The sequence below is a fragment of the Pelophylax lessonae genome, assembly GCF_965119305.1.
Source record: "Pelophylax lessonae genome assembly, chromosome: 5".
Lineage (NCBI taxonomy): Eukaryota > Metazoa > Chordata > Amphibia > Anura > Ranidae > Pelophylax > Pelophylax lessonae.
The window spans coordinates 144011579-144038514 of NC_138772.1; the positions used below are offsets into that span (position 1 = coordinate 144011579).

The 26936-nt window shown below is 42.4% G+C and overlaps 1 protein-coding gene across 1 annotated transcript in view; it reads right to left on the minus strand.

The window, feature by feature from the left end:
* TBC1D5 (TBC1 domain family member 5) overlaps window positions 1-26936 on the minus strand; it is a 513309-nt gene that overhangs the window by 317145 nt on the left and 169228 nt on the right. Inside the window, exons 4-7 of the mRNA XM_082257835.1 lie at window positions 13063-13152; window positions 12897-12968; window positions 9151-9218; window positions 5680-5782 (exon numbers count right to left, since the gene is read on the minus strand). Of these exons, the coding sequence (XP_082113961.1) occupies window positions 5680-5782; window positions 9151-9218; window positions 12897-12968; window positions 13063-13152 (333 nt within the window). The remainder of the gene's footprint in view (window positions 1-5679; window positions 5783-9150; window positions 9219-12896; window positions 12969-13062; window positions 13153-26936) is intronic.

Below are 26936 nucleotides of genomic sequence, written 5' to 3' on the forward strand. Positions count from 1 at the left end.
GACTCGGTCAGCTCCCCCACACACACTCATCCCTCTTCTAATTCTTCTTATCAGTTTCACTCTTTTCATGTCCTGCAAACAAATTCTTATAAATCCTTACATGAAACTGTCAGCTTACCTCAGGAGCCAAATAGACACTCCTCAGAAGAACATCGGCTCAGCTAAACTTTCTCACTGCACATTTTTTACATGAACGTGAAATGTGAATTATTATTATTATTATTATACAGGATTTATATAGCGCCAACAGTTTGCGCAGCGCTTTACAACATGAATTAAAATGCAGGACTCTTTTGTACCTGAAGGCCAATGTTATTGTTAGTGGAACACTGGTGAATTTCATCCAGAGATGAGATACCCTTAAAGTAATTTATGTCTTCACTTCTACATATGCATAGTAAAGCTGTCACTCACAGCCTAACTTCCCAGTAATCTACTTGACATTACTGAGGATGCATTCGGATTTGCAATGGTCCCAGCAGATTACTAGAACAATGAATTCTCCAGAAGACATAAAGCCGAGAACCATGAATATGTAAAATATTAATTATGAGAATACTGACCCTTTTACCATAAAGAACATCTGTGGATCAAATGTTTTATTCCTTTTGGATGCAGTGGAGAAGGATTAGAACCTGAATCAGGTTTGGGCTGTTTTTATCCCAAGGTTTCTCTCACATCCTGCTTTGATGGCCATGTGTCACAAAAACAGGAAGTGATGGGAAATCTCTTCAGCTGGGTCAGATAAAGCATAAAAAGCGCACTCTTTTGGTAGAATGGTTAGAAGCTGTGCAAGGCTTTTTTATTTCTGTACCTTCCTAGGGGAAATATACCTAACCTAACAAATGATCTAGCCCTCCTTCACTCTATTCAAAACTGAAGAAAAGAGCATGGCCGTTATTCAGCTTTGAAGTTTACTTGTAATTACTATTCTCTTTAACCACTTCCATGCCGGGCCAATTTTGATACTCTGCTCCTACATGTAAAAAGCATAATTTTTTTGCTAGAAAATTACTCAAAACCCCCAAATATTATATGTATATATATTTTTTAGCAGAGACCCTAGTTCAGGGATGTCAAACGAAATTTCATTGTGGGCCACATCAGCATTAGGGTTGTCCTCAAGGGGCCGGTTGTATCTGTAAGACTATGCATCTACTTAAATACTCAGGAGTACGTAGTGTACAGAGTAGGGATCGACCGATTATCGGCAAGGCCAATATATCGAGAGCCGATATGCACTTTCCCCGATATATCGGAATCGGCCACGGAGGTTACCGATATTGCGGATATTGTCATGACGCCATTGCGTATGTTACGACACGCGCCTCCGCGCACTGGGACAGCTTTTGTCTTCTTAGGCTGCCTCCCTCAGCCTTGCCTGGAGTCGGGGAGTCTCGGGACAGTGAGTACAGTGCAGTGTACAGTGCACAGAGTGTGTTTAACACAGCCGCCATACATACAACCACCCATAGCTGTCCGGTGCCAGCCAGCCAGCCACCCACCCACACACACACCCACAGGCCTGTACCAGCCAGCCACAGGCGCTGCCTGTACCAGCTAGCCAGCCACAGGCCCTGGGCCAGTACCAGCCAGCCATTTACCACACAGGGTACCAGCCAGCCACCACAGGGTGCCAGCCAGCCACCCACCACAGGGTTCAAGCCAGCCACCAAAGGGTGACAGCAAGCCAGCCACCCACCACAGGGTGCCAGCCAGCCATACACCCACCACAGGGTGCCAGCCAGCCAGCCACCATAGGGAGCCAGCCACCCACCCACCACAGGGTGCCAGCCACCCACCAAAGGGTGCCAGCAAGCCACCCACCACAGGGTGCCAGCCAGCCACCACAGGGTGCCAGCCAGCCAGCCACCCACCCACCACAGGGTGCCAGCCAGCCACCCACCCACCAAAGGGTGCCAGCCACCCACCCACCAAAGGGTGCCAGCCCGCCAGCAAGCCACCCACCCATCACAGGGTGCTAGCCAGACAGCCACCCACCAAAGGGTGACAGCCACCCACCAAAGGGTGCCAGCCAGACAGCCACCCACCAAAGGGTGCCAGCCACCCAGCAAACCACCAAAGGGTGGCAGTCAGCCACCCACCAAAGGGTGCCAGCCACCCAGCAAACCACCAAAGGGTGGCAGTCAGCCACCAACCAAAGGGTGGCAGCCACTTATTACCACAGTCAGTGCAAAATTGCTAGAAAAAAAGCTAGACAGTGGATTGGAGTCAGTGGACTACTGCTGCAGTAGTGCGCCACTCACTGCTGCAATAATTTTAAATCACTACTGCAGTGCAGTCACTGTAGTAGTGATTTAAAATGATTGCAGCGAGTGTATTACTGCAGCAGTAGTCCACTGACTCCCCACTGTCTAGCTTTTTTTTCCTAGCAGTTTTGCACTGACTGCAGTTAGTGATTTAAAATCATTGCAGTGAGTGCACTACTGCAGCAGTAGTCCACTGACTCATCCAATCCACTGTCTAGCTGTTTGTTGTTGTCTAGCTTTTTTTTCTAGCAGTTTAATGTGCACTGACTGCAGTAGTGATTTAAAATCATTGCAGTGAGTGCACTACTGCAGCGGTAGTCCACTGACTCCAATCCACTGTCTAGCTGTTTGTCTAGCTCTTTTTCTAGCAGTTTTGCACTGACTGCACTGCAGTAGTGATTTAAAATGATTGAAGTGAGTGAGTGCACTACTGCAGCAGTTTTTGCATCATTCACAATCAGATGATGTGAAACTGATGTCCCCTGCAAGTGCGGTTTTCCTATCAGTTTTCATGCAGTTAAATTGTGAAGAACGAGCCCTTATTGTTAAAAATGCTAATTAACAAACATTAACATGTTCAGTAACAGATTTGTGTAGAAAATTGTGTTTATTCTGCAAAACTTGAAATGTTCAAAATATTGGCCCATATCGGCAGATACCGATATGCAATGGCCAAAATATCAGTATCGGCAAACTGATATAGGTCGATCCCTAGTACAGAGTGTAGAGTTCACGAGTGCGCAGGGTTGAGGAGTGTATGACATACAGTATGCAGTGTTTATGGGTGCGCTATGTACAGAGTGCACAGATTAGAAGTACGCAGCATGCCGAGTTCAGGAGTGAGCGAAGTAGAGTGCCCCTCCACCCCCCAAAAATCTTTCTCTCATCTCGTCTGCCTGGCTCTAGTACTTCCTGGCAGTGTTGGTGGCTACGTGTCTCTCTCACTTGCAGGGAGATGATTGGTCAGAACTGCTGTGCCCCACCGTGAGTACATGCAGGGTAGGGATAGACCGATTTTTGGCAAGGTCGATACGCACTTTCCCTGATATATCGGTATCGGCCCCGGAACTGGCCAATATTTTTGTGACGTAATTCTGCCTTCTTAGGCCGCCTCCCACGCCTTGGACAGTCTCGTCTGGAGTCGGGACTGGACTCGGGGGAGTGTATCACAGCCATACACCCACCCACAGCAGCCTGGTGCCAGCGAGCCACCCACATCCACAGGCCCTGTACCAGCCAGCCACCCACAGGCCCTGTACCAGCCAGCCAGCCATCCACAGGCACTGTACCAGCCAGCCACCCACAGGCCTTGTACCAGCCAGCCACCCACAGCCTCTGTGCCAGCCACCCACCCACCCACCACAGGGTGCAAGACAGCCAGCCACTCACCACAGGGTGCCAGAAAGCCCTGGGTGCGAGGCCACATGAAATGGCCTGGTGGGCCAGATTCGGCCCGTGGGCCTTGAATGAACACCTGTGCCCTTGGGAATAAAATGGCGATCATTGCAACTTTTTATGTCACACTGTATTTGCGCATCAATTTTTGAAACGCATTTTTTTGGGGGGAAAAAAACAGTTTCATGAATTAAAAAAAAAAAAAAAAAAAAAACAATTTTTTTGTATAATGTGAATGATGATGTTACGCTGAGTATATAGATACCTAACATGTCACGCTTTAAAATTGCGCACACTCGTGGAATGGCGCTAAACTCCAGTACTTAAAAACCTCCATAGGCAACGCTTTAAAATTTTTACAGGTTACCAATTTAGACTTACAGAGAAGGTCTTGGGCTAGAATTGTTGCTCGCGCTCTTACATTCATGGCGATACCTCACATGTGTGGACTGAACGCCGTTTACGTATGTGGGCGCAATGTACGCCCAGACAAAGTCTATTGAGACGAAACGTTGGCGACTCCAGACCCAACGTCCACACGCCCCCTGGAATTTCGCCGGCCTTCACCATTTGCTACCTGGGACTGTTCGCGGGACGCCGCACCTTCATCCCTTGTTTAGCCACCAGATATGCCTGTCCATTCATGATACATTGTGAGTACCATTTTTAATAAACAAGATTATTATTTTTAAACGGGATTACGCTATGGGCTTCGCTTTCTTTTTTTACATATTCATTTATGATGTATGAAAAATACTGAGGAGTGCCAATCCTACATTGATCCTTTCACGCATCTTGAGAGGCGGTCCATTTGAATTGAAAAAGTATCCACGTTACATCTGATCTTCAGTGGTTTTGATTAATAGCTGGGAGAGGCTGACTCATTAAGGTGAGCAGCCATGGAAATCTGGTAAGCTGCTTATCATATCCCATCACAGAGGTGTTCCCTTCCTTCACATACCCTTGGTGTCACGGGAAGAATCCCCCTTGGAATATTGTGCATGCGGATTTATGATTTCACTTCACATCAGTTTCTTTGGGATCCATTCATTTGGACACTTTTTTCTTTTATACACATTATTGTGATTATTAGTTTTCATTCATTTGGACACTATTTATCATTTCTGTTATTATTAATATTTTTAGCGCTACACTTTTATGTTTTATTGATATTTTGAGTCACTGTTGGTTGATTTTGTGTTGGCTGCTGATATCTATCATTTTTTCACTTATCATACTAGCGCGGAAATTTTTTAATTTTATTTGCAATGTACGTATGCATTGCGTGTGAGCATATTTTTTTTTTATTGTTTATTTTATTTTTATACTTTCCATTTAATTTTTTGTTTTTTTTCTATCACTTTTATTCCTATTATAAGGAATGCAAACATCCCTTGTAATAGGAATAGATAGTGCATGACAGGTCCTCTTTCCTCTTTGTGGAGAGATCTGGGGTCAGTAAGACCTCAGATCTCTCCTACAAGCTGGAAAGCCTGAAATCAAAAAATAAAAACGACCCAGCTATCCAGCCGAGATCACGGCAGTATTTACAACTGCCAGGCCAGGCGTGACATCATAACGTTGCGCCCGAGTCATTCTCTATGGTGCACTTCCGCTGCCGGCGGATTCCTTCTCCGGGTCGCTGGTCGCACGGGTGAGCCGGTAGAAGCACCGGAGGGCTGTGGAAAGGAGGGCGTCCCCTTCCACTGCCTGTAAGAACAATCAAGCGATTGATCAGCCGCTATGATTGTTCTTATGGTGAAGAGAATCACTGGCTGCAGGCATCATTTAGATATCCCCACTCAAAGCCCAGGACATCATATGACGTCCAGTGGAATAGAAGTGGTTAAGAAAATAAAAGCAAGAGGATTGAAAATGCAAGTGATTATTTTCCTTATTGATTTCTATTGACCACATTAAAGAAACAAGATGTTTCCTATTAAATGTAGCATACAGTGCAGCAATAATCAATAAGGCGCTGTATTGTATTGTATACGAATATTATTTATCTTACCTGCTTATAAAGCAAATGTTCATTTTCTCTGGCATAGCAGAAAAGTACATCAGTAAGGATCTTTCTCACATTCTCCTGCTGAAAGAACGGAATTTCTGGAAACCTGTAAGATGGGTTTTAAATTAGGACTGATGTACATAAAAATGATATAACTGTAAATCAAAGCATATATAAACCCAAGTACAAAAATGTAATATGTTGTATGTGTAGATGTGGTAGCTGTAGTAGTTTTAATTTTTCACTTCCTGTCCTAGGGTAAAATGCTTACTTACCATAATGTAAGATGATTGCCCAAGACTACTTGCTTATGATTTGGACTACAACACCTTCCCCTCTACTTATTTCCATGACATAAGGAGAAGGTGTTCTGTTTTTTACAGAGGAGGATTTAAAGTGGTTGTAAACTTCAGAAATGAAATATTAACAAAGCTATATAGTGTGTACTTGCTACTGATCGACCAATATAGTTTTTTCATTGCCAATACTGTTACCGATATTTTGGTCATCACGTATCGGTATCGGCCAATATTGGCCGATATTTTTGTACATTTAAAAACATGTTTTTTTTTATTTTTTTTAGTTGACAGGTACTCTTGCGGAGGGATCTGGGGGTCTAAAAGACCTCAAATCCCATCCTCTGCACTTAAAGCATTCAAAACGCTAAGTTTGGCTGTTTTGAATGCTGTCATTTTTTTTAACTGGCGGCAGTACTCGGAAGTGATGTCATGACATCACTTCCGGGTTTTTGCATGGAGACCCGATCAGAGCCGAATGCAGCTTTGATCGAGGTCTTCGGTGGCCGTGCAGGCTGATTGCCTGGGTCTCCCAGTGGAACGGGAGACCCGGCTGAGCCGCCGAAGACGGCGGAAGGGGGGGGGGGTTTACACGTCCCCTCCCGCTCCTTGTAATGACAGCCGAGCGGCTTCTCAGCATAGAATAGATAAAAAACCTTCTGCCTTTACAATCACTTTAATGCATTCTTTGCATTAAGGTACAAAGTGTTTAGGCATCAGTATCCCCCCCCCCCCTTTACTTACCTGAGCCCTCATTCGATGTGCCTGTCTGCAGCTCTTCTTTCCCCTCATTTCTTGGTCTCACTGGTTTTGCTGAGGCACCAGGATCCTGTTGTTGTCAACGCAGGTTACCAGGGAGCAGGAAATGAGGCCGAGTCCCCCTGTCTGTGTCATTAGATGCAGCCAGCAAGGGCGCTACCATAGAAAGTAGCTTTCTATGGGGGCACTGGGCGGAGGGGAGGAGCCAGGAGCTCCAGCCGGGGACCCGAAAAGTGGGGGTTCAGGGCCGCTCTGTGTAATTCTATTGCATTCTATACGATGTTTGTTATTTAAAAAAATAATAATAAATGAAGGCCTCCTGCACACTGGATGTTTTTGCAGCTGCTCTTTGGGACGCCAGGCGTTTTTCCTGCCTCTAAACTCCCCACCATGTTAGTCTGGGTCCATGCTTTTAGCAGCATTTAGTGGCAGGGGCTTTTAGATGCAAAAATAAAACACCACTGCCAGTGTGTCCATGAGTGCAAGAGTTTTGGAAGAAAAAAACCCTGGACACTGATAAACGTGTCTAAAAGTGTCTTAATGCTGAATGCGTTTAACACTTGAGCGGTAATGCATTTCAATGGCCAGAATAAATTATTATTCTGGCCAATAAATTATTATTCTGGCTAATTAAATGAATTAACATCCAAGTTCTTGATGCCTGTAAATGTGCCTAAAAGCTTGTAGGGGCTTTAGACACTTTTCCAAGCATCAGGCTTTTTTTCTACCAACACGCTGCTGCCAGGAGGAAAGACTGCTAGGAGAGTTTGCAAAATGCCCTATGAGCATGAGCGCGAGGCCTTACAAATACTTAAAAACGTTCAATTTATTTTGAATAGAATAGGGAATGGACAGATCCTTGGTCTTCCTGCTGTCTGTTTCCCATTGTAGAGATTTCATACACTTCCTGCTCTGGAGACATAACAGGAAGTGATAGGAAATCTCTTTTAGGAATTGCTTCATGGAACAGGTGTGTCCATTGGAAGATTTCCCATCACATCTTGTTCCTGTGACAATCAGAACATTTTGAATTATCCATAATTTTTTGTCCCAGTGAAGAAGAAGGAAACCAGGAAAACAGGAAGGGTGAATCTCCCAAACAGAGACATTAACAACATTAAAAACCTGGCAGGGGTGCAAAAACATCTTCACTCTATTAATAACGGAGTTCCCCTTTGGTTTGTCAAAGCCTGTATAAAAAAAAGGGAGAAGAGGCCCTGTTTTTCTTTTATAACTATACTATAACTAATCCCAAAATTTTACAATCTGCTTTATTTTAACCACTTTCAGACCGGAGGATTTGGCTGCTCAATGACCAGGTCCTATTTTGCGATTCGGCACTGCGTGATTTTAACGGACAATTGCACGGTCGTGCGACGCTGTACCCAGACGAAATTGACGTCCTTTTTTTCCTACAAACAGAGCTTTCTTTTGGTGGTATTTGATCACCTGTGCAATTTTTATTTTTTGAGCTATAAACAAGAAAAGAGCGACAATTTTGAAAAAAAAAAAAAAAATATATATATATTTTTTTTTTTCACACTCTTTTATATGAAATTCTCTAAAAAAAAAATGTAAAAAATCTAAATTTTTTAACATTTTAGGCCAATTTGTTTTCTGCTACATATTTTTGGTAAAAAATAAAAAAAATTGCAATAAGCGTATTTTGATTTGTTATTGCATTTACTAACTACGGGAAAGATTTATGTCATTTTTATTGTGTTTTTTTTTTTTTTACTAGTAATGGCAGCGATCTGCGTTTTTTTTGCGGGACGGCGACATTGCGGCGGGCAGATCGGACCCCTGACTGACCTTTTTAACACTTTTGGGGGGACCAGTGACATTACTACAGTAATCAGTGCTAAAAATATGCACTGTTACTGTAAAAATGACACTGGCAGGGAAGGGGTTAACAGTACTGGTGATCAAGGGGTTAAATGTGACCCTAGGGGTGTGGTTCTAACTGTGGGGGGCGTGACTTGTGAAGTCATCACAGAGACATGTGATCCTATATATCAGAATCACATGACATCTGTGATCACTTCAGGGAGAAGTACAGATGGCTGTGTTTACATCAGCCGTCCGTCCTTCTCTGTCAGCGGTGGGAGATCGCGAGTGGCCAGCGGCCATCGGTGCCGACTGTCACATGCACTAGCTTCCCTGCTGACAGAGAATGGAAGGAACACCGCTCATCGACCCAGTGCATGAATACGTGACTAAGTGTGAGTGTGAGGTTCATAAAGTAAATCTAGGGTGAAGTTCGACCACTAGCATACATACTCTGTTATGCAAAAACCTATATCAGTTCAAATGGCATTTTCACTGAGAGATCTGAAAATATGCATTTTGCAAATAAGGATTGCAGTAAGTAATCAAAACTAATGCTACAAAAAAAAAAAAACAGTAATTTGATACTTACGTTCTTCTAACATCTTGTTCCACCATTGCTCGTAGTTCTTTATCTTGAAAAAACTTATTCCAGAGGCTCTGGAAATATGAATTGCATACAGTGTAAATGACTTAAAAGTGCAATTTATTATACAAGTGTCATCTGGGAAGATTGAATTTACTGCGTTGGAACTGTGAGCTTATGTACTAAGGCACTGCGAAATGGGAGGTTCAAAATGCAGTGACCTACCGTACATCAACCACATTTCTCATTTTATGTGCTCACATTGCAAAAAAAACACTGATTGATTGCTAGGGATGCTTCTTGCTCATTTCTTTTTCTAAAACTGTGAGGGTATTGGAAAAATAGCACTCATGAAATATTCTGGTCATCATCGGACTTGCTCTATAGCTCTCATAGAAAGTTGGATTTTATTTGTCTTAAAATGGCTATTAAATTTAACTGCCAATGGACATTGTTATGACATTTCATTGGTAGCAGTACCCAGGGAGAGCCTTACCAGGGGAAAACACTGGCTTTGGAAAGGTGTCTTTTCAACTTTGACATTCAGCTACAGTATTTCAACAGTGATGCTTACTGCACCTCCTACCTATTTGGATGCTTTAGATAAAGTGGAGGAGAAACCTGGCATCAGTGACCCCCATCTAAACACCCTTAAATGTATTACAGCAGAACACATGCTAAAGTTCTGATGCTTCTTCTTTATTCTTGGCTGTAGTAAGTGTTTAACTAATAACCTTTCTAAATTAATGAAAGGGTTCTTTACAGTAAGAGTTGTGCAAATGTGGGTTAAGCAGGCTCTAGCCACAATTCCCTAAAAGGGTCGGATGTGTTTCTAAAACATAACTGGCTATTAATGTTTATAAGATACAACACTGTAGATTAACAATGCACAGCATAAAAAGAGAATGCAAACTTCTTGCAGATAGTATCCTGGCCAGGATTGATACTGAGCGCTGCAAGGAAAACATGCTAACCACTAGGCCATTACACTGCCCACTACCTAGAGTGTTTACACTGCAGTGGAAATTTTCATCAAATCTTTAAAAAATATATTACCCCAGCATTTCATATTTCTGATATGTGTATGTTGTACTATGTACATGTGCTAAATGTATCTTCAAACTGACCACTTTAGGCATGAGAGCACATAATTCCCAACATGGTCAGTTTTCTGGCTGTGCTGGGATAACAGCCTGCCTGTCCTTCAATTCCTTGACTTGTGCTGACATGTACCCCATGGACAGCTATTCACTGGGAAGATCAGTGTACTGCTGTTTCTCTGCCTGCACTTCTCCAAGAACCTTACGCAGCTAAGAACAGAGTTTTTGTGAACACCTATTAAAAAAAAAATATATATATATATATATATATATATATATACACACTATATTACCAAACGTATTGGGACACCTGCCTATACACGCACATGTATTTAATGGCATCCCAGTCTTAGTCTGTAGGGTTCAATATTGAAATGGCCCACCATTTGCAGCTATAACAGCTTCAACTCTTCTGGGAAGGCTGTCCACAAGGTTTAGGAGAAGATGCACATTTGTGAGGTCAGACACTGATGTGGACGAGAAGACCTGGCTTGCAGTCTCCACTCTAATTAATCCCAAAGGTGTTCTATCGGGTTGAGGTCAGGACAGTTTGGGGATTGCTCCTTCATGTTCCAACTTGACTGTGCACCAGTGCACAAAGAAAGGTCCATATTGGATGAGCAAGTTTGGGGGGGAGGAAATTGACTGGCCTGCACAGAGTCCTGACCTCAGCCCGACAGAACACCTTTGCGGTAAATTTGAGCGGTGATTGCGAGCCAGGCCTACTCGTTCAGCATGTGTGTCTGACCTCACAAATGCGCTTTTGAAAGAATGGTCAAACATTCCCAAAGACACACTCCTAAACCTTGTGGACAGCCTTCCTAGAAGAGCTGAAGCTGTTATAGCTGCAAAGGGTGGGCCAACTCAATATTGAATCCTACAAACTAAGACTGGGATGCCATTAAAGTTCATGTGCGTTTAAAGGCCGGCACCCCAATACTTTTGGTAATATAGTGTCGATATTAATAGCAGGTAAAATAAGTATTGAAAAGACACCATTTTTCTAGGTAAATATATTTCTATCGGTGCTTTTGTCATTAAATGTTCACCACATGTTGGTAACAACCCATGCAATCCATACATACAAAGAAACCAAAACAAATACGTTTAGAAATTAAGTTATGTGTAATAAAATGGAATGACACAGGGAACAAGTATTGAACACGTGAAGAAAGAGGTGCAAAAAGGCGTGGAAAGCTAGAACACCAGCTGAAATCAATCAGTAATTAGAAAGCAATCCTGCCCCTTGTCAATGCAAATTAATATCAGCTGGTTCAGTCTCAACTGATGACCTATAAAAAGGTGTCTCATTACCAAGGTGTCACACATAAAACATCTCATGATGGGTAAAAACAAAGAGCTCTCTCAAGTCCCTTACAACCCTATTGTTGCAAAACATACTCATAGCATTGGTTACAGCAGGATTTATAAACTTCTGAATGTTTCAGTGAGCACTGTTGGGGCCATAATCCGGAAGTGTAAAAAACCTTATTTAACCGTAAACCGGTCACGACAAGGTGCTCCTCGCAAGATTTCTGAGGAGTTAAAAAAAAATATCAGAAGAATTGTCCAAGAGCCGAGGACCACTTGTGGAAAGCTTCAGAAAGACCTGGAATTAGCAGGGTCAATTGTTTCAAAGAAAACAATAAGTAATGCACTCAACCACCATAGCCTGTATGCACACTCACCACGTAAGACTCCATTGCTTAAGAAAAAGCATGTTGAAGCTAATTTAAAGTTTGCTGCCCAACATTTAGACAAGCCTGTGAAATACTAGGAGAATATAGGTCAGAAAAGACCAAAATTGAGCTCTTGGGATGCTATATTATACATGTTTGGAGGTCAAATGACACTGCACATCACCCCAGAAACACCATACCAACAGTAATGTCTGGAGGTGGGAACATCATGGTGTGGGGCTATTTTTCAGCATACGGTACCAGCAAACTTCATATCGTGGAAGGAAGGATGAATGGAAAAATGTACCAAGACATTCTTGACAAACATCTGCTGCCATCTACCAGGACGATGAAGATAAAAAAGGTGGACATTTCGGCTAGACAATGATCCCAGAAACAAAGCCAAGTGGTTTCAAAGAAAGAAAATAAAGCTGCTAGAATGGCCCAGCCAGTCACCTGACTTGAATCCAATAAAAAATCTAGGCCCACTGAACCTTCAAGAATGGAAGACTGTTTGTGTGGAAGAATGAGCCAAATTCACACTTGAGCAATGAATGCGACTAGTTTCTCCATACAGGAGAAGCTATCATTACCAACAAAGAATTTTGTACATTTCAGTTTTAGTTAGCGTGCTCAACACTTTTTCCCTGTGTCATTCCATTTTATTAGACCTAACTTAATTTCATATTTGTTTAGGTTTCCTTGTATGTATGGATAGCATGGGTTGTTACCAACATGTGGTGAAAATTTAATGTCAATGGCAACTTCAGAAATATATTTACCTAGAAAAATGGTGATTCACAAATGTTTTACAAGGTTTGGGTTCACACATACTTTTGAGCATGAATTCTGCATGATCTGTGATGCCAGGTTTGTAGAAAACTGTGTCCTTTGTATTTAGATGTTTTGTGCCCCTCTTTTTCTAAGTTATTTGGAATTCTACTTTAAATTTAAAAGACAACAAATCACTTACCCCCTCATCCTGAGACAGTGGGTTGTTTATCATTAAGTCCTGCTGGCCAGCTTTTCGAGGATTTGTTATATGCTAAAAAAGGACAAAACAGGACGTCATCCATATATCCCAGAAAAAAAAACAATGTTTTAACTCAGCACTTAATAATAGCAGAAATATCACTTACTATTTCCTTAATCTTTTTATACCCTGTTCTTAACTCCTCCGTTTTAGTTATCCATTGGCTTCTGTCTTGGGGTAAAACATTTAGAAACAGCTGCCAATAAAAAATGGAAATGTGTTACAAACAAGCTTTGGAAAGGACATAAATTATCAAGGGAAAATATACAGTGCATTGAAAAGAATACTGAAAGAACACTGCAGCAGACGGATAAATGATACAGATGATAAGTTGGATAGGTGGCAGTCTAGCATAATTTTTCTTTAACAGTAGAAGTATACAATGTAATGGAGTTAATTATACTTATTTTTTTTCCTAATTCTGTTCATATTTAGAATTATAGGCTTGCCTTATCTCCTGCCCTTTATTTCCTTCTCTGCATTCTTTCCATCTACAGTAAAATCTTAGACACATGCAGTAAAGCTGACCATGCACTAGTAGATTTTTAAATGAATGCATGTACAAATATATGTAAAAAAATTATTATCAGAGCATTCCATGCCCTGACAAATGTAGTTCAAAAAAAGTTTGTTTTGGGGGCGTGGCGACCGCTCATCAAGATGGCCGCTTCAATCAGGAGCTCTGTTTGGCTCTCGGATATCTCCACATCTACGGCAGTCCTTAGGCTTCTTCCTGCCCTGCTCAGGAGGCAGACCGGGCTCCTGCCCGATCTGGCGATATGCGGAAATGCCACCACTAACTGGTTCCACCACTGCAGAAGCTCTCTGATTTTTTCCACATCTTGCGCCCGACACCACAACAAAATGGTGGCAGAGACGAAACACTGGCAGCCACTCCTGGACCTCTTGTGCCACATTCGGCAGTGCAGCCTGAGAAGAACACATCATGGGCAAATTAAGAGACCATTCCCATTCTGGCCAATCCAGCCCGTCCACCTGTAGCCCAGTAAAGTTGAGGCCCAGCATGGACAACCTTGTTGATGACCCCCTGATGGAGGGGAGTGTGTTAAAGCACACACATGCACCACACCCATCAAGGCCTTATCCCATTGAAGCATTTCCAATGACCGGACAACCAGTATCAGACAGCACATGCGGCTGTCATTGCGTGCTTCCTTACATTCCAATATGAAGTAATACCTTCACAAGTATAATGCTGATATTCAGGAACTAGGAGAGAGAATTGGACACATAGAAGACAAGATGTGCGATGTCAACAACTTCTTCAATGTTTTGATCGATTCCCATGCTTCACTATCCTCACTTTAAGCTAAAATAGCATACCTGGAAGACAAGTCCCACCGTAAATACTTAAAAATAGAAGGGATACCTGAATCAGTTCAGATGCAACAGCTACCTCATTACGTTCATAGTATTTTCAATGCAGTCATCCCTACTCTCACCTTGGCTAATCTTACAATTGATAGAGTGCATTGCATACCAAAACCGTCCTATCTCCCATCCAAAGTGCCACAAGATGTCCTCCTGTGAGTGCATTTCTTTCAGGTGAAAGAACAATTATTGGAAGCCTTCTAACGCATGGACCAACTTCTGCCTCAAGTTGCCAACCTTCAAGTGCTTCCCGACTTCCCACAATATACTTTACAGCTCAGACGAAACCGTAACACCATTACAAAGGCACTACGAAATCATATAGTGGTGTACAAATAGACGTATTAAGCTGAATTAGGCGTCACCCACAAAACCTCATATCACCTCATCACATCCCTGGATGAAAGCCTCAAACTTCTCAGAGCCTGGGATATTATTCCCAATGCCTCTTCATGCTCAGGGCCCCCCACATGCCTGAAACCTGCCCATGTCTTCTCAGATTGGCAAGTGTTTACTAAAAAGCTGCGCTCATCTTCTTCTGGTGCACCCCAGTCTTCCTTCAGCTCCAGACTTCCGGAGTCAGACGTAGTACCTGTCACCGTACTCTGACCCCCAATTTGAACTGCGGTGTATACTGCTCAAGTTGGTTTGCTGTGGACCTTTATTTTTTTATTTTTTTTTGTTTTGGCAGTAAGAAACTGCTTGTTACCTCCAACATTTTTTCCTCTTGCCCAACTACCCTTGGATGTCATTTAACTGAACTAAGTCTATGGACATGTGCTTGCTCTGTTGTTTAAACTAATGGTTCGCTCAAAACTTGACAAACTTTTTTAGTACATTAATTTCTCATACCGTATCTCAATCACACATGAATCATTCCATGGATATCCAAATAATTCCTATGCTTACCAGTGACTCATAAAGGAGAATCTCCATTGCCTCAGGCTACACCTTCATCATCTACCACCCTGCTCACTATGGGACTCAAGCTCCTATTCCTTAATGCCTCAACCACCCAGTAAAACGCTTCTTATAGAAAGAGGCCCTATTTCATCACGTTGACATTGTCACTGTTCAAGAGACACATTTCCACAGGGACACCAAACCATGATACTCCAACAGAAACTACCCTCACGTCTCCATGGCTTTCTACACACCTAAAAAAAAAAAAAAAAAAAAAAAAAGGTGTCACGATTGCTATAAGAGACTTGATAACTTTCACCTTGAAATAATCTATTATAGAAGGAAGATATATCAACCTGCTATGTACTATAAATACTTGTCTGTATACCCGAATACCAAGAACCTATAGCCAAGCACATTCGGGAATTTTCCACTTACAACAACTTTCCAGACACCCAAACATAAACTTTGTGGAACACCCATAAGGTGTACATGAGAGGCATTTGGCTCCAAGCTAGAGCTAAGAAAAACTATACTGGTAAACGTCATGCTCTGGATACCCAAAATAAAACGCCCCAAGACAAAGTAGCAACCTTGTTGAAATTGCAAAACAGTCTTAGGAGGTTGTTGTGTGAATGATATGAGAAATATTTAAGTCAAATTGAATTATTACACTTACAACAATAGGGCAGGCAAATTTCTGGCAAACAGATTGAAGTCACAAAGGGTCAAAACCAGAATCCCTTACCTCCTACAACCCTTCACTAAAGAGAAACTCTTAAACTCCAAGGCCATAGCAGACTGCTTTGCCAACTATTACAACTTTTTATACAACCTAAATCATAATACTACTACACCACAACCTTCTTAAGACGTTATTCAATAAACCCTGACTAAAATTCAACTCCCGACTTTATCCACCACACCATTAGAACAACTGAGTGCTCCATTCACAGCAATAGAGAAAATTAATAACCATCTTCCCAATGGTAAATCGCCTGGCCCCAATGGTCTCACTAACGAATATTACAAACTGTTAAAAAAAAAAAAACGCGTATCCCTCCATATGCACTCCGAATTCAAAACAGCAGCAGCTGAGACTTCTTTCCCACCAGAAATGTTCGCAGCCCATTTAGTAACTATCCCAAAACCAGGTAAGTATCCCAAAACATTGGCCAATTTTCACCCGATTTCATTGCTCAATACAAACTTAAAAGTATATACCTTCTAGATGTTCTACCTACACTGATGAAACCAGACCAATTAGGTTTCACTAAAGGAGGACAAGCCTCTGACACCACAAGGCGCAAATCCTAAATTTTAGACTTGGGAGTTTGTGCATCGAATTGCCAACATCTGTCAACCCAACTACCATACACTTGGACAGATGACTGCATTCCCTATCTGGGTATCACACTGACAGTGACCACAGTCAAGCTAGCAGAGGCTAACTACAAACCCCTTCTGACTAATTTATGACAGGAAATCAAACGACTGTCACAAATCGAGCCGTCATAGGTAGGGAGACTAGCGTATTTTAAAATGAAGATCCTACCAAAAATACTTTTTATATTTCACATGCTGACAGTTCCATTACAATCAACATATATCTCAAACTTGAGATCTATATTGCACACTTTTCCTTGTGATTGGCAAACAGGCTTGATGCACCTATACCCATCTAATCAAACATAGGAGAACAGGTGGCATTGGTCTCTCAGGCTTACTTCTGAGCACCACTGCTGACCCAACTTAGACACTGGTTTCAGCCGGCTCCCGATACTCGATGGGTAGATATTGAAGCTACCAGTACTAAATCCTGCAGCTTATACCATGTCCTACTAGCAGATACTTGGCAACCTCTGAATCTCCACTCATTTCTTCTACCCACTTAAACATATATATCGAGCCGGAGACATACGATACACAATAGATATTTTAGAACTCTTTATACTTCAGTCAGACAATGGAAAGAAACAGGCATACAATGGGTTACCCAAAACTTCTTGTTTAACATACACTAGGGTCAAGAGTTTCCTAATAAAACACCCTGTCCGGGATCTTGTGCAGTAAGTGCTCAAGAGCATAGAAGCCCAAGAAGAGCAAGGACTAGAATGCGCACGCAAATGTGCAATGGCACATATGTGCGAGCACGTGCGCCTACACATAGGTGTGCGCACGCATCCACACATTATGTCGCCCAGCAGCCTATTTAAACTGAGAGTCTGCCTGGCTTCAGTGCTGGATTGTCTTCAGCTTTGGATCCTGTGTCCCTGATTCTAATCCATGTCTGCTAACCATGTCCATATCTGACAACTCTCTTGGATCACCCCTGCCTGCTATATCTGCTTCTGGCTTATGTTACCGTCCCCGGCTTATATTTATGACTATGTCTCCTCCTCCTGATTTGGTACCTCACTGCCAGCATGTTACCAACTTCTGCCTGTTCCTGACCTTGAAACTGATCCTGATTCTGCACCTATCTGCCTGGCTCCCACTAAACAAGGCTTGTGACCAGACTCCACACCACCACTGGAAGGACTCCTTTGTCTCCAAGCTACAGCTCACTCCTACAGCTTCCAGGCACCTGCGCCATTGTACTGCCCTAGCAGTCCCTGTCTACACTACCAAGGGAGCTTGTATGGGAATTGTGCAAGAAGCCACCCCGATCATCTCGGGCTCCACAGTCAGGTACTTGACACACCCTCCACCAAACACAGGGTTTTCAGAAGAAATATGGAAATATCTGACCTTCCCTCATATCTCACAAAAAAGGATTTCCCTCTTTTACAATGTGCTCCAAAAAAAAAAACAAAAAAAAAAAAACATTTATCAAAACCTCCCCAATGCACAAATGGCAAATGGACCTCCAAAAATATTATTCTAAAACACAATGGCTTAGCGAAATTCACTGTAATCTCTCAACATCACACTGCATCACACACTGGGAGCTTACCCTTAAGCTCCTCACTTGCTGGTACTTGACCCCTTACAAACTTGCCAAATTCTCACCTGACAATTTCCTCCTCTGCTGAAGAGGCTGTGGGCAAATAGGGACCTTAATCCATATCTTTTGGGCCTGCAAATGCATATGCAGCTTTTGGAGAAAAATGTTTCTAATACTCTCAGACATAATCAGAATAATACCGAGACCATATCTGGGCCTCGCAACTCTACACCGGGGCATCGACTCCTTCCCTTTGAGCTATAGAACAGTGGAAATCCACATATTACTAGTGGCCAAAATGGTTTTGGCAAGGCACTGGAGACATGACTAAGCATCAAACCCCTCTGAAATCCCCAACTTAGTGAATGTTCATTACTCCACTTGAAAAAAAATGTATTCACACAAATCAGCCACTAGATTACTCTTTGATGATAAATGGAAACCATGGGTAACCAGCAGTTATTATGTTGATGTTTCACATTAATCACATATTTGTATACTTAGTTACTTAATGACTATTTAACGGCCTATGTTGTTATTTAGCTTGGAAACATGTGTCTTGAGTAATGGATGTATGTTATATTCTTTCCACTACCTCCTTTTTACCTCTTACTGTTGATTTGTATGACTATATTGACGCTATTACATGTTTTGAGCAAGACATATATACCATTTCAGATTTTATATACCCATTTCCTATTCTGTACTGTTTTGAAACTCCAATAAAAACTATTGACAAAAAAAAAAAAAAAAAACACAAAACGTTTGTTTTTACCCTTTTTTAGAACTGTTTGGGTAATGTCTTGAAACAAAATGTTCTTTCTCGAGCGCTGTACCTCCTTCAAACAGTCTCAACCTATATTTGTACAAATGTCTTCAAACCGCTGGAATCCATACATACTGTATGGGCATTCAAACCCTCTATCCTACGTAGACTCAAAACTCATGGTAGGATAACTGCCTGACATTAATTTCTACCACTTGGCCAGAGATCTTACATGAACTCTAGACTGGTGTTGACACTCCAAGACCAAACAGTGGGTTTCAATGAAGCAGATAAGGACAGCAGGAAACGCATCTGAGTGTAGCAATATAAAAACCAGATTATTCACATGACAATTTACAAAACAATTTAGTGATATCCGGTGACAGACCTTCGCAGAACAGGATGAGTTTCCTTGGGAGGGACTGCAGCACCTGTGATTGTAATACAAAGGAGACTCCAGCGGGGGCAGCAGACTAAGTGTAGCAATAGGTGAATGAAAAACATCTATGTAAATTGCATTTTACAGGTTTAAAAGCCTTATAAAATGGCCGACGGCCATCTTGTGGTCTCCCAGTACTCTCCAGGGCTTCCATTCACATCCATAGGCTTCAGGGACAGCTAAACCCTGCACAGCTCTCCTACATTGCAACAATTTATGGACTATTGGACCCACATGAAGCAGAAGACCCACAGGTTATAAGGCCCCTAACCTTTTACTTCTTTGAGTTGCTATTTGCATAAATGCTTCCAGGGATAGACATGCGCACACAAGTATGGGTTTTCATAGGAGGAATTGCAGCACCTGTGACTGAAATGCAAAGGAGACACCACTGGGGGGCAGCAGACTAAGTGTAGCAATAGGTGAATGAAAAGCAACTATGTAAATATCAACTCAGAGAAGATCTGTAAAGAAGAGTGGCCCAAAATCCCTCCTAAGATGGGTGAAAACCTGGTAAGTAACTACAAGTAACGTCTTACCTCTGTGCTTGCCACGAGGGTAAATTACGCGGGTAATTTACATTTACAAAGCAACTCTAGGTATGAACAGACCAGTAAACTTCTAAGTTTTACTGTAAGTTACCAAAATATCAGCAAATTGATTTTAACATGCAACTGCTGACACCTCCAGGTACTTTCATGGAACCCTGGTATTTCTGCTGAGTAACTCCAAATCCTAGAGAACAACCTAATATGCAAATTCTGACCCACTCTCTGGATCAACTGCCTTGATGTGTCCCCGTTCTACCTCTTGCACTTCACTACTTGCCCATCTGAATGACAAATGCCCAAACTGGCCAACAGTGAGGCTCTGAAGAAGGTAAGACCAGCCAAAACTGAATGTACCTAAAGTTTAGCCTGCACTTTCCTGCACTATATACATACCTGTCCTTCACTAATTTGTACCAGTGCAAAATCATTGTGTCTAAAAATAATGTCTTCCAAATATTGTTGATCAAACAAAGTGCAACCATATTCAAATGGGTGAAAAAAAACTGACTTTTCCAGTTAAAAAAGGTAACTGTATCCAGCAACCTATAATTCCTGACTTTAGGCCAAACTATCATATTTGAATGGCTGACAAGTTCAATTTACAGAAAATGTAAACCCTAACAACTATTGCATGCTCTCTTTTGGCCTGTTAAAGAAAAAAATTCAAAACAACTGGCCAGTAGCTAGATGAAACAATATCAAATAAATAAGTGGTATTATGGATGAGCCAGCAAGCCCCAGAGTTGTATAAAGTACTCGAAACCCATACTTGAGTAAAAGTACAAGTGCTCGATCAAAAAGTGACTTGAGTAGAAGTGGAAGTGCTTGATCAAAAAGTGACTTGAGTGGAAATACTAAAGTATTCAACATTTTTTGTACTTAAGTATTGCAAGTAGTTTTTTAAAAAAATTTGCTACTCAAGTACTGAAAGTAAAAGTACCAGTAGTTTTTTTTTTTTTAAAAATTGCTACTCAAGTACTGAAAGTAAAAGTACAAGTACTGTGTTATGTAGTTATTAAAGAAAGAAGTCAAAAATGTATTAAAGTTAAAATTATTAAAGTTAAAGTTATTAAAGAAAGAAGTCAAAAGAAGTCAAAAGTCAAAAGTACACATGACATTATACACATTTTTTTGAGCTTCATGAAACCTGCCATCTACTGTTCTGGCAGTGGTAATTTTTATAATTGTAACGAGTAACTATGCAGCACAAAAAAAATATCGGAGTAGAAGTATTGAAATCATCGAAAAAATGTAGTGAAGTAAAAGTGGAAGTAGGAGAAAAAAATTATACTCCAGGAAAGTACAGATACCGCCTTACGGTACTTAAGTACAGTAGTGAAGTAGTTCTACTTAGTTACTATACATCTCTGGCAAGCCCATAACTTACAAAAGTAGGTATCTCAAGAATAACTGGATACATTATTTTAATTGAATTGGGACAAATCTATGGTATCCACTTATGAGTAGCAGTTACGTTTTTATGTTGACTACATATAGAACTTCTCAGTTAGTACTGATCGTTCATAAAAAAATATTTTATGCCATATCACATGATATCCCCTTATTAAAATGTCCATCAGGTTGTAAGGTTATTCTGCTTTCTAACATTTTTTGGTTTATATCTTACTTGGACCAAGATATGCCCAACTGGCTCAGTTTTATATCATTAAATGGAAAAACATAATAAAAATTAAGTTAATAAACAAAACCAAAAGAAAAATCAGTGACATTATTCCCTATAATGCCACTTTACACAGAAGCATTACTATACATAATAATAATAAAAAACAGGCACTTTTATAATGTTCGATAACTCTTTCTTTCAGAAAGGAAAAATATGTTTTCAGTCTGACATCTGACTGTACCATCTTCTATGGCTAATTTAGATTAATTTTACCCAATGATTATGTCCCTTTTGGTATAAATTACGGAGGTATTAACCTCTGCAGTTTGCTATACCATCTGTTAACAAAGTGTGACATGCATGGCTGCCTATGAAACTGAAGGATAATGTGCTCTGCACATATATAAAGTGGGAAAACAAGCGTAAGTATAAGGATCGTATTATCTGTATCTAGGTTTATGCACAGGACATAAAAAAGCACCACAAGATATATGATGGAGCTCTACTGTCTTTCTATGGTGTGTACAGAAAGATTATCAGATCAGCTGTGGGAGTACAACAAATAGTTCACTTCTGAATTATAGTAGAGCAATGCAGTTTGTACTAGGCGACTCCATACAGGAGGCATCAATAAACAGATTCGAACCGAGCCACTGTTCCATCCGGACCCACAAGCAAGCAATTTTCCCCAGCCTCCACTGCTTTTATTATAACAGCAGAGCGGAGAACAGTGCTGTGGGGTGGGTGTGACGTGAAAAGGGTAGACAACGCTACTGTTGTGGGATTTGTGATGAGAGAGGGGGGCAGTGTTGTGGGGGGAGATGCAAAGGAGGAGGGTGCAGTGCTTTGGGGGGGGGATGTAAAGGGGGGGAGTATTGTGGGGGTGTGAAGGGGGCACGGCTCTGCTGGTGGGTGATGTGAAGGCAGCAAAGGACAGTACTGTGGGGGAGGGATTTGAAGGGGCAGAGAACAGTACTGTGGTGGAGGTACTTGAAGGGGGAAAAGGACAGTACTGTGTGGGGAGGGATTTGAAGGGGGGAAAGGACAGTACTGTGGGGGAGGGATGTGAAGGGGGAAGAGGACAGTACTGTGGGGGAGGGATGTGAAGGGGGAAGAGGACAGTACTGTGGGGGAGGGATTTGAAGGGGAGAAATTACAGTACTGTGGGGGAGAGATTTGAAGAGGGAAGAGGACAGTATTCTGGGGAAGGTATGTGAAGGGGGAAGAGGACAGTACTGTGGGGGAGGGATTTGAAGAGGGAAGAGGACAGTATTCTGGGGAAGGTATGTGAAGGGGGAAGAGGACAGTACTGTGGGGGAGGGATTTGAACGGGGAAGAGGACAGTATTGTGGGGAAGGGATGTGAAGGGGGAAGAGGACAGTACTGTGGAGGAGGGATTTGAAGGGGGAAGAGGACAGTACTGTGGTGGAGGGATTTGAAGGGGGAAGAGGACAGTACTGTGAGGGAGAGATTTGAAGAGGGAAGAGGACAGTATTCTGGGGAAGGTATGTGAAGGGGGAAGAGGACAGTACTGTGGGGGGAGGGATTTGAAGAGGGAAGAGGACAGTATTCTGGGGAAGGTATGTGAAGGGGGAAGAGGACAGTACTGTGGGGGAGGGATTTGAACGGGGAAGAGGACAGTATTGTGGGGAAGGTATGTGAAGGGGGAAGAGGACAGTACTGTGGGGGAGGGATTTGAACGGGGAAGAGGACAGTATTGTGGGGAAGGGATGTGAAGGGGGAAGAGGACAGTACTGTGGAGGAGGGATTTGAAGGGGGAAGAGGACAGTACTGTGGTGGAGGGATTTGAAGGGGAAAGAGGACAGTACTGTGGGGGAGGGATTTGAAGGGGGAAGAGGACAGTACTGTGGGGGAGGGATTTGAAGGGGGAAGAGGACAGTACTGTGGGGGAGGGATGTGAAGGGGACAGAGGAGAGTACTGTGCAGGAGGGATTTGAAGGGGGAAGAGGACAGTACTGTGGGGGAGGGATGTGAAGGGGACAGAGGACAGTACTGTGCAGGAGGGATTTGAAGGGGGAAGAGGACAGTACTGTGGGGGAGGGATGTGAAGGGGACAGAGGACAGTACTGTGCAGGAGGGATTTGAAGGGGGAAGAGGACAGTACTGTGGAGGAGGGATTTGAAGGGGGAAGAGGACAGTACTGTGGGGGAGGGATGTGAAGGGGACAGAGGATGGAACTGTGGGGCAGGGGTGATGATTTAAAAAGGGGGTTGAGGACTGCTGTAAATAAAGGGTGTGTGTGATGTCATCAGGCTTCAGTACACTATTGTAAAGGGGGGAGTGGGGGTGATGTGCAGGGGACCTGAGAACACTACTGTAAGGGGGAGACTTATGCGAAGTGGGGGACTGTGATATGTGTGGGGAGAATGGGGTGATTACTGAGAACACTGATATAAGGGATTGTGATATAGGAGGAGAGGGCTGACAACAAAAATGCAGTTCGTATCTCTGCTGAAAAAATTTGTACTTGTCTGACCATGAGCTTTTATTTAATACCCCTGCTATACAGCTTATATGAATGATGGCACAGCTTAAAACTGTGAAGTCATTAGGATATAGATGTATACATGGAGGTCCACTTTAAAGTAGAACTTTACTCTCCCAATCAACATTTATTATTTTTAATCCTTGTGCTGCTATCATTAGTAAATAGATAGGAAAATATATCATATTTACTGGTTTTAAACTTTTTTTTTTCTACATTTCTTCAGTGACTTTCTAGTTTCTTGCCTAGGCAAATTATGTCATACATTGCAGAAGTTTTCAGGAGAGGAGAGGAGGAGTTTTTTTTTTTTTTTTTTAGCTAAGTACACTGCCTTGCGAAAGTATTCGGCCCCCTCTAACTTTTCGACCTTTTGCCACATTTCAGGCTTCAAACATAAAGATATAAAACTGTAATTTTTTGTGAAGAATCAACAACAAGTGGGACACAATCATGAAGTGGAATGAAATTTATTGGAAATTTCAAACTTTGTTAACAAATAAAAAACTGAAAAATTGGGCGTGCAAAATTATTCAGCCCCTTTACTTTCAGTGCAGCAAACTCTCTCCAGAAGTTCAGTGAGGATCTCTGAATGATCCAATGTTGACCTAAATGACTAATGATGATAAATAGGATCCACCTGTGTGTAATCAAGTCTCCATATAAATGCACCTGCACTGTGATAGTCTCAGAGGTCTGTTAAAAGCACAGAGAGCATCATGAAGAACAAGGAACACACCAGGCAGGTCCGAGATACTGTTGTGGAGAAGTTTAAAGCCGGATTTGGATACAAAAAGATTTCCCAAGCTTTAAACATCCCAAGGAGCACTGTGCAAGCGATAATATTGAAATGGAAGGAGTATCAGACCACTGCAAATCTACGAAGACCTGGCCGTCCCTCTAAACTTTCAGCTCATACAAGGAGAAGACTGATCAGAGATGCAGCCAAGAGGCCCATGATCACTCTGGATGAACTGCAGAGGTCTACAGCTGAGGTGGGAGACTCTGTCCATAGGACAACAATCAGTCGTATACTGCACAAATCTGGCCTTTATGAAAGAGTGGCAAGAAGAAAGCCATTTCTTAAAGATATCCATAAAAAGTGTAGTTTAACATTTGCCAAAAGCCACCTGGGAGACACACCAAACATGTGGAAGAAGGTGCTCTGGTCAGATGAAACCAAAATCTAACTTTTTGGCAACAATGCAAAACGTTATGTTTGGCGTAAAAGCAACACAGCTCATCACCCTGAACACACCATCCCCACTGTCAAACATGGTGGTGGTAGCATCATGGTTTGGGCCTGCTTTTCTTCAGCAGGGACAGGGAAGATGGTTAAAATTGATGGGAAGATGGATGGAGCCAAACACAGGACCATTCTGGAAGAAAACCTGATGAAGTCTGCAAAAGACCTGAGACTGGGACGGAGATTTGTCTTCCAACAAGACAATGATCCAAAACATGAAGCAAAATATATAATGGAATGGTTCACAAATAAACATATCCAGGTGTTAGTGTCAAAGTCCAGACCTGAATCCAATCGAGAATCTGTGGAAAGAGCTGAAAACTGCTGTTCACAAACGCTCTCCATCCAACCTCACTGAGCTTGAGCTGTTTTGCAAGGAGGAATGGGCAAAAATTTCAGTCTCTCGATGTGCAAAACTGATAGAGACATACCCCAAGCGACTTCCAGCTGTAACCGCAGCAAAAGGTGGCGCTACAAAGTATTAACTTAAGGGGGCTGAATAATTTTGCACGCCCAATTTTTCAGTTTTTTTTTTTTTTCAAAACAGTGAGGTTTATTGAAATTTTTGGTACAATACAAAAATAAACCGTGCATTGAAACTGCAATCAGGTTCATAACACATTGGGGTACAAAAAATACAAATATACAAAATAATCAGCACCGAGAGACAGAACAGGCATAGTAAAAAAACAAAACAGTAGTCAGTGGCTCTCCGTCGATCCAACCCTCGAACAGAAAACATTGAATTACCAGGGGCGGCCAACATAGAATAGTTACCCACTGCATTACCGAGCCGTATCAGGGCACTGCACCCATTTGTCCCAAATCTTGTTGAACTTCTGAGGGCACCCCCTATGTTTATACAAAAGTTTATGAAATGGGATGACACCATTAACCTCCCTAATCCACAAACCTAGAGTAGGAGGAGTAGGTCTCATCCACCTCCTGGCTATCAGTTTACGTACTATAAACAAAGTTTCCTGAAGAAATATGACAGTGGATTTGGGCATCTCTCCATCTGGGTAAACCCCCAGGAGACACTCCTTAGGGGAGAGTTGCAGAGGAGACCCCATCTTGTCATGGAGGAATGTGACTACTTGTTGCCATAGAGTCTGTAATTGGGGACAGCTCCACAAGAGATGAAAGAAGGAGGCGTCAGGGTCTCCACACATAGGACAAGAAGGGACCAAGTCAGGGTGATATTTGGACAGTCTAAGTGGGGTGAGATAAGCCTGGTGTATTATGAAGGTCTGAGTTAGGCGATCCGACAGTTTTGGCGACACTCTGCGGCACGTCTCCAGGGCATCCTCCCATTCCTCATCCTCCATGGCCCCCACACTGCGCTCCCAGCGGGTCTTAAGTGCAAAAGCCAAGGTGGTCGAGGAAGGTGTGTGAAGTTCAGAGTAGAACATGGAAATAAGGTGACTGGGTGCTGTACTTTTAACAATCTCAAGGGTGGTAACCGATTCTAGCTCAGGAGGGCCATCAGGGAATTGAGATCTATAGGCATGGGAGAGCTGTAAGTATCTGTAGTGCATGGGGCCCTGGATCGCAAACTGATCCTGCAAGGCCTCGTAAGACCGCAGACCAGTGGTCGTGGAGATATGGC